Source organism: Paroedura picta, chromosome 17 (genome assembly GCF_049243985.1).
Source record: "Paroedura picta isolate Pp20150507F chromosome 17, Ppicta_v3.0, whole genome shotgun sequence".
Lineage (NCBI taxonomy): Eukaryota > Metazoa > Chordata > Lepidosauria > Squamata > Gekkonidae > Paroedura > Paroedura picta.
In genome coordinates this window covers 11,959,549-11,967,986 of record NC_135385.1, presented here as the reverse complement: position 1 = coordinate 11,967,986, position 8,438 = coordinate 11,959,549, and the positions used below count along the sequence as shown (strand labels likewise).

At 49.9% G+C, this 8,438-nt stretch overlaps 2 protein-coding genes across 2 annotated transcripts in view; one reads left to right on the top strand and one right to left on the bottom strand.

The window, feature by feature from the left end:
• Window positions 1-973: 973 nt before the first annotated feature.
• THUMPD1 (THUMP domain 1 NAT10 acetyltransferase adaptor) lies at window positions 974-8,227 on the top strand. The gene is made up of 4 exons (XM_077317070.1): window positions 974-1,387; window positions 2,677-2,863; window positions 3,968-4,216; window positions 4,828-8,227. Exons 1-4 carry the CDS (start codon window positions 989-991, stop codon window positions 5,136-5,138), a joined length of 1,146 nt encoding a protein of 381 aa, XP_077173185.1. The 5' UTR covers window positions 974-988; the 3' UTR covers window positions 5,139-8,227.
• LOC143827482 (acyl-coenzyme A synthetase ACSM4, mitochondrial-like) overlaps window positions 2,844-8,438 on the bottom strand; it is a 29,530-nt gene continuing 23,935 nt past the window's right edge. The window contains exon 14 of the mRNA XM_077317067.1: window positions 2,844-2,978. Within this exon, the coding sequence (XP_077173182.1) occupies window positions 2,925-2,978 (54 nt within the window). The 3' untranslated portion in view covers window positions 2,844-2,924. The remainder of the gene's footprint in view (window positions 2,979-8,438) is intronic.

The window sequence follows — 8,438 nt, the reverse complement described above, 5'->3', positions numbered from 1 at the left end:
TTTAGTTGTGGCAGATTGCCCCACCAGTTCCTGCACCCACACGGGGGAGCATTTGGCCCGGTGCGCCTCGTCCGCCCCCAATTTGGGCTCCTACATGAGAGCTGGGCCACTGAAGTTCCCAGCGAGTGGATCGATGCACTTCTAGCCCGTCGTCCACCGCCTCAAGCCCCTGCTGGGAGAAAGGCGGACTAGGCGTGTTAAATAACAATATAGCTGGCGGCGATGATGCCGTGCGCTGAAACCCAAGAAAGAATGCAAAAGGTGACGCGTCGAATCCATGGAAAAAGCAATAGTCTGAGATAGAAAAATGGGAGGAAATGTGCTGGAATGCATGAGCCTGGGCAAAGCATAGGGAGATGGGCCAGAACCAATGGGATGAAAGGAATTCCAAAGAATTTTTGGCTAAACCTCCGGAAGAAGTTCCTGACAGTCAGAGCGGTTCCTCAGTGGAAGAGGCTTCCTCGGGAGGTGGAGGGTTCTCCATCTTTGGAGATTTCTAAACAGAAGCTGGGCAGCCATCTGACAAAGAGCCTGATTTTATGAACTTGGGCAGAAGGGGCTGTGTCGGGGCTTGGCTCTTGTGGCCCTTTCTCGCATGCCCAGATTAACACCCATGGCCACTTTGGGGGTCGGGAGGCGAATGTCCTCCAGGCCAGGGATTTAGGCTTTTTGGGGGGGCGGAGCAGCAACATATAAATATAATAAATAAATTAATTAAATAAATAAACACCTGGGCAAGGAATTGGGGTCACTGCTGCTGGGCTGGTAGCTGTTGTGAATTTCCAGCAAAAAAAAAAAAATAGGGGGGGGGCGCTTAGACTGGACGCCCCTGGAGGTCTCTTCCGAGCCCTGATCCTCTCCGTGTCCCTGTCCTGACGAAGAGCCCTTTGCCTCCCGGAAGCTTTCTGGCTTGGGCCTTCTGGCTTAGGACCCGGCGGGAAGCGCTGAGCGGCCGGAAGTCGGGCGAGGAGAGGCGCCTAGCGTTGTCATGGAGACACCGTCTGCTCCAGCCAACCCACAGAGGGCGCTAAGACCGGAAGTGTCCGCTCTAGCCCGTCCCTCGGCCCCCTGGTCGCGTCCGGATGACGCCATCCGGGCGCGCGGGCGGGGCGTGGGCAGCGCGTGTTCCGCGGCCTGCCGGGGGGCGGTTGCCATGGCTGCCCCGGAGGCGGCGGGGTCGGGGTCGGGGTCTCGCAAGCGGCGGCCCAAGGCGCAGTTCGTGTCGGCGGCGGCGGCGGCCAAGCGGGCCCGGCCGGGCGGGGCGCGGCAGCTGGAGGCCGGCATGCGCGGCATCCTCATCACCTGCAACATGAACGAGCGCAAGTGCGTGGCCGAAGCCTACAGCCTGCTGGGCGAGTACGGGGAGCAGCTCTACGGGCCCGAGCAGGTGAGCCGGCGGGAGGCGCTTTCCCTGGGAGGTACACTGCTCCAGAGCGGGGAGGTTCTGCTTAGGTGCCGCACCTGGTAACTGAAGCTAATGGCTCTGCTGGTTGAGGCCAGCCTAGTAAGGTGCACTGCCTCTGGGCGTGGAGAGATTCTGCTTAGGGTTTGTGGCCCCGCTATCCGCCTCAAGCCAAAAAGTGCCAGTATTTTGGGTTTTAACTGAGGGCAGCTAGATTAAGGTGACCCGATGGTCCCACTTTTGGAGGGACATCTGGGGACACCTGGCAAATTGTACTTATGTTGCAATTAAAATATATATATTACAATACTGTTTTTGGTGTTCTATACGTTCTATGGAACTTTTTGTTGCTCCATATAGACCAAATTTTGAATCAAGAACCCCCCTGGTCAATGGTGTCCCGCTTTACCAATGTTAAAATCTGGTCACCTTAAGCTAGATGCCCACATTATGTACAGGGCTTTTCCGCAGTGAGGTACCCTGCCACTGGTCATGGAAGATCCATTTAGGTGTCGTAGTTAATAATGGAAGTTTTGATGGTTGAGGTCATAGTCTCCCGGTACTCCACAAGTGTGCCTTGGCGTTCTTCCCTAACTTAGGGGGAGCTCCGTGATTGGATTGCCATGTTTACAGGTAGCATACCTGTGAATGCTTGTTACAGGGCCTCTGTGTCCCTGCTTTAAAATTAATAAAATCAAATTAATTTATTTGTTTTAACTTTTATACTACCTTTCCTAGGAGCTTGGTGTACAACAACAATATAAACATTAGAGAACATTAATAGTTAATAAAACATGAAACTGTTGAAAGTCTCAATATGAGCATTAATACATTAACACATCTCAGTGCACCAGTATGTCTCCTCCAGGTGTAGTCTTGGCATATTGTGCAGATTTGGGAGGAATTTCACGGGTCGCTAACTTGTTTCTGGGCTCAAGTTCAGGGGCTGATTTTGACCTTTAAGAGCCTTTTATGGGCCTGCTGATTTGAAATATTTCCTTTGCCCTAATTGTCCCTCTGGGCTGGTCTTCCCACAGAATTAATGGCAGGACATTTAGACACGTTTGTGAAGCAGTTCTGATTAGAAGTACTTTCCCCCACCAATGTGTGGTGATTTTAGTTACCATACAACAGTAAGAATCATATTGCTGTTTTTATTTTAGCAGATCCCTCTCTGACTATCCATCCTGGGGCTGTACGCAAATATTTGAATCAACCGTTCTCGCTTTGGCAATTCTCTGATTGTGACACAATGCTGTGTTGTGTGTGAACAGTTCTTAGAGCAGGACGACAGCAGAGCGTTGGGGAGCGAAGAGGAGGCAGAAGAGGAAGATGATGCTGAAGCGGCTGTGAAGAAGGAAGTCGATCAGATCCGTGCCTCGACCGAACAGAAGCTGAGGCGCTTCCAGTCAGTGGAGAGTGGCGCCAACAACGTCGTCTTCATCCGGACGCTGGGTGTAGGTGTGTACATCCAACCATGGAGAGGGATTGTGTAACAATGTCAGCGTGAGCTGGTGTCAGACTACTTGTGTTGAGCATCCCTAGGGGGAGGCTTCAGTATTGCTGTTTGTGTTGGCTAAAAAGGAGAGGACACGCAGTAATGGGTTTAAACTTCAAGTACAACGATATAGGCTAGATATCAGGAAAAAAATTTTCACAGTCAGAGTAGTTCAGCAGTGGAATAGGCTGCCTAAGGAGGTGGTGAGCTCCCCCTCACTGGCAGTCTTCAAGCAAAGGTTGGATGCACACTTTTCTTGGATGCTTTAGGATGCTTTGGGCTGATCCTGCGTTGAGCAGAGGCCTGTGTGGCCCCTTCCAATTCTATGATTCTATTTGTTTTTGATTAATCAACATGTGACTGAAGACAGTTCACGGCAATATGGAATCACAAAACAACCTTTGAGAGTGAACCAGGAATTTCAACTGGTCCGGAATGTGATTGCACAGGTCCAGGTTGAAGACCAAGTCAGGTTAAAGGTGCTGATTCTCTACCTAGTGGGATAATCTATTCTATGCTTTTAGCACTTTTACACTCTTAGCTATTTTATATTATTAGTAAATTTATGCTTTTGGCTGTTTTATGCTTTTAACTGTCTGTTCCCTAACTGAGCAAGAGTGCTTGCAATCGAAAGCTCAAGCCCTGAATAAATCTTTGTTGGTCTTAAAGGTGCTACTTTAGACCAACACGGCTACTCATTTGAATCTGTTATCTGAGTGTTTATCAATTTCCTCATGCTGGTCTATGACCGTAAGAAAGATCTGACTGAATAAACAAGTATTTTCATTTATTTAAAAAAATCAACAGAAGGAACAGAAGTTAAAAAAGAAAACGGGAAAAGTTTGCACTGGCCATTTGGGGCTCGAATAAAAGTGGAGGTTTTCTATAAATATTTTTGCATGTGTGGCCTGCTGCAAATGTTGATACCTGTAGTTTTACCTATGTTTTTAATTACTGTTTGCTGTAGACTCTTTGTTTTTTTTCTGTCCTTAAAGGTTTTGCTGGTTATTTTAGTCTTGTTGCTCTATATTTAAGTCAATGTAAAAACGCAAACTTTATTCTTGTAGAACCCGAAAAGCTGGTGCATCACATCCTGAAGGACATGCACACCACCAAGAAGAAGAAAACCAGAGTGATTCTGCGCATGTTGCCCGTTTCCGGCACCTGCAAAGCCTTCCTCGAGGACATGAAGCATTACACGGAGAGCTTCTTTGAGCCATGGTTTAAAGCTCCCCAGAAGGGCACTTTCCAGATTGTGTACAAGGCTCGCAATAATAGCCACCTGAGTCGGGAAGAAGTCATCAAAGAACTGGCAGGTATGTGGTCTGTCATTGAGGTGAGGGTACAAGGTGGAGGGACCGTGACAGGGAAGCTGCTTTGCACATAGAAAAAGATGCCAGGTTAAGACTTTCACATCTCCAAGGATCACATGCAGCAGGTGGTGGTGGTGGTGGTGGTGGTGGTGGGAGGGCGTTGTCTGTCTGTGACATCAGAGTGCAGCCTCCAGTGAGAGCAGAAACAGTACTGATACATGGGTTGGTTATACAACTATATATATCCAGGGTGCAATTCTGGCTGATGGTGAAACAAGATTCCAGACTGATTTATCATAGAATCCTAGAGGTGGGAGGGGCCAGACAGACCATCTCGTCCCACCCCCCTGCTCAATGTGGGATCAGCCTGAAGCATCCAGGATAAGGATCTGCCTAGCCGCTGCTTGAAGCCTGCCACTGAGGGGGAGCTTACGACCTCTTTAGGCCGCCCATTCCACTGCTGAACTGCTCTTCTCCATGGACATCTGGAGAGCTACAGTTTGGCCATCCCTGCAGTAGAGGAAGGAACAAATGATCTCTCCCGTCTCCTCTCTGTTCATAGTTCCAGAAACATTGATCTTGTTGCCCCCTCCCCCCCCTTCTTTTTTTCGCAGGAGTGGTCGGCCACCTCAACCCAGAAAACAAAGTCGACCTGAGTAACCCGGAGTTCACCATCGTGGTGGAAATCATCAAGAGCATTTGCTGCCTGGGAGTGGTGAAGGACTACGTTCTCTTCCGGAAGTACAACCTCCAGGAGGTGGTGAAGGGCAGCCAAAAGGATGAACCGCCCGGGGCCCCGAAGGCACTGCAAGAGGTCCAGTCGGAAGGGGCCAGGTTGGCTGAGGAGAAGACGGAAGTCCCAGACCCTCATGGGGCGGCGGCTGAAGAAAAGGCCAGCAACAATCACAATCACGGGGACTGTTAACAGGCTTTGGGAGAGAGAACCCAAGGACTGCAGGGTGCTCGAAGATGAGCTGGTTGTTCCAGGTGGGATGAGGGGAGGGAGGTATTAACTAGTTGTAAGTTTTCCAGGAAATCTGGTCACCAACAGAAGTTAGCCACTAGGGGTGAGCGGTTCGGTGCGGTGCGATTCGGCCGCTTCTGTGATCGCCGAGGCGGCCGCACCGAACCGCTCACCCCTACTCGTCACTGTTGAGAGCACCGCCATAGAAGCCACACCGGCAAAGGCTTGTTTGCAGCATTTCTTGAGACGAACTCTTGTGCAGACCCCCCTGCAAGTATTAAGAGTTATGTTCCAAGCCTCTTTCCCAGGGGCTTCTGGAGCGGGTGCTAAAAGGCAGCTGCGACACCTGAGGCCTGACTCTTTCCCACCAGGTAGCTTGTTGCTTCACACCTGCACCAGGTTTTGCAGCCCTGGCTGCTTCTGGCAATGCTCCCAAAGTTTGCATTCCCCCAGAGGTACCAGCTCTGGCTCCTTGCAAAGCCCACCTGTTGCCCAAGGGCAGGAGAGCCACTCCCTGCCATCTTCTCCAGCCAGAGCAAATGATTTCTTGTGCTCTGCTGTGACCTTGGTGCAGGGCTAAGTCAGGGTGGGGGAAGTTGTCCTTTTTTCCTGGCAGTCCCCTGCCAGAAAAGCAGGTAAATTGGGATGGAATGCCACTACAGTCATAATGCTTTGAGTGCCTCCTTCATGCCCACATAATGCTTCATGCCCACATTCGGGCTTTGGACAGTCCAAGCCGTGTGCTGATTCATCCAGAGCAAATTACAAGGCAGTTGGGGCTTCCCTACCCCTAGTTGTTCCCACCTCTTGTGCACAGGTGGTTTTGGACTTGCAATGGAGGAGGCACGTTGCACGTTTCGTTGGGCTTTGTCCTGGGGTATCTCCTGGGCTGGGGCTCCGATTTATGGTCGTCAGTTCAGATGACATTCCGAACCTCTTTCCAGGACAGAAGTCCGGAAGCAGCGCGGCATTCAAGGATTCTCAGCTTTAGCAATTGTTTCAAATGTTGGCATAGAAGTTATCTATTAAGAGCCCTCTCCAGGAGCTACCCGTTGTTTTAGAAGACACTAGGTAGGAGAATGTAGGTGAGCTGAGCAAAATTGGCAAGGCCTCTTCCTCTGTCTCTCTCGAGCCGTTTTGTTCATTTCACTTAGGGCCAAACAGTGAAACGATCTCAGGACAGCTTTCTTAGTGAATTGCAGGGGAGAGGCTCCTATGGGACTTGGGCTTTCTGGGCTAGGTGGCCCCCCAGGTTCCCAGCCAGTGGATTGGTCCGGGGCATTCTGCCACACAAAGCCACATTCTGACCTCACACTCAAACCAGGTCACTATGTGAACAAGCCTGGCAGGGGCCTAGAAGTCCTGCTGCAAGCGGATTAGCTCTGACCTACGCTGGTGATGTGATGCGTCCAGAGATGCCCCCCACCCCTTGGAGGGGAAGCTTCTCAGACTTTGCCTCTTCAGAGTGCAGGTAAAAGCCAAAACTACAAAATTTGTCCTAATTCAGGGGTGGCCAAACTGTGGCTCTCCTGGTGTGCCACAGACTACAATTCCCATGACTCCAGGAGCTCATGAGAATGGTAGTCCATGGACTTTGGGAGAGCCACAGCTTGGCCCCCCTCGCCCTAAATGCTGTCATCGGAAAACTAGCACAGCAGAGTTTGGTGTTGGACTCGGACCGTTCTCCCTACTAGAACAAAACTTGAATTCAGCAGCAGCTTTATGCCCAACAAAGTTTAATTCTGGGTATAAACGTCTGGATGCATGCACACTTCTATGTGCATGCAGAGGAAACTTCTACCCAGAATTCAACTTTATTGGCCTTAAAGGTGCCCCTGACCTCAGAATTTGTCTTTTTGCCTCAGACCAATCCTGCAACCCATCCGACCCGCTCTCCCTGCTGTGCTGGCTTCCAACTTGACTGCCAATGGGTTTTATTTTTTTGTGTGAGGGCATTTGAAAAGGGATGTTCTGAAGTTGTACCACTTGATTCTGCTGCTTGAATAGACCAGGCTTCAGTTCAGTTTGCCAAGTCGGTGCTTCGCCCTTGGTTCATTCCTATTCACAATCACTTTCCAGGGGGATTGTGATGTGCTGGAAGCAGGGAAGTAACTAGCATCAAGCCCCTCCAAGGACCAAGCAAAGCATTATGGGAAGGGGCTTCAGGTGGTCTCCACCCACCCTTCTCTTCCTGTGTGCCATTGTAGCAAGCCAAGGGTGGCAGGCAGGATGCTCCTGAGGTTCAGGGGAGGAGGGGTGGGAAATGGACTCTCACAGTCCCTCCGAGGAATGGAACATGTGAGGTGCATCCCATTGTCTTTCCTTCCTGATTAACCAGACATTTTGGCCCCCACAAGAGACATAGCTACCTTTCTCCATGCGGGTCCAATCTGGAAGGAACACTGCAGTTTCCTTGTGGGAGAGGAAGGTGAATTCAGATATCATAACCAACTTGTATTTATCTGCAAGGACAAGGCTAGATTGCTGCGTTCATGCATTCCCTCACTCTTCCACTGGCAAATTTGTCTTAGCCAACATGGATCTCGGCTGGACATTAGTAGCAAGCCCCTGGCTGCCTCTTGTGGCTCGTGAAAACTGGAAGAGGCATCCAGCATAGGTCTGCAGAGGCAGGAAGTGGTCACCAAGCTCTCCTCCCGTGGCCTAACAGCCCCAGGGATGCCCATACAAGTGATGGAGACGCTGCTGTTTGCCCAGGTGAGTGGCAAAATGCACCTACAGCAAGAGGACTGGGATGTCTTTTTTTTAAAAAAAAAAAAAAGATTTATACCTTGCCTTTCAAAAAGAATTCCCCAAGTGTCTTCTAGCAACTAGGTGCAAACGTGTTTTTGAGGCATTCCCCCTGTCCACCCAGACATCGTTCTTGGGGGATATCGGCTTTTCATTTGGCTCCAGAGCATCTTCACGGAACAAGATCCTTGTCATTTCAAATATCCAGCCAAGAGGTAAAATGTTTCTGGTTTGTATGTTGTCTTGTGTACCTTGCTTTTAAAACGGACATCAAATAAAACTGGTTTTGTTTCCCTTTGAAATTGGCCTTTGTTTGTAAAATTGGGGGTTGAATGCAAAATGCGGTCTTTAAAAAAGTCCAGCGTATGTATTTCACTAGTATTTTGTTTTCTTTTGCAAACTGGATGTAGAAGAGTTGTCTTAACACACGTCAGGGTTGCTGGCCCTAGAATTGTCTGTTCTGGCTGGCGATGGGCCTTCATCAGCTCAGAAACAGATCTTGGATTGTGTCTC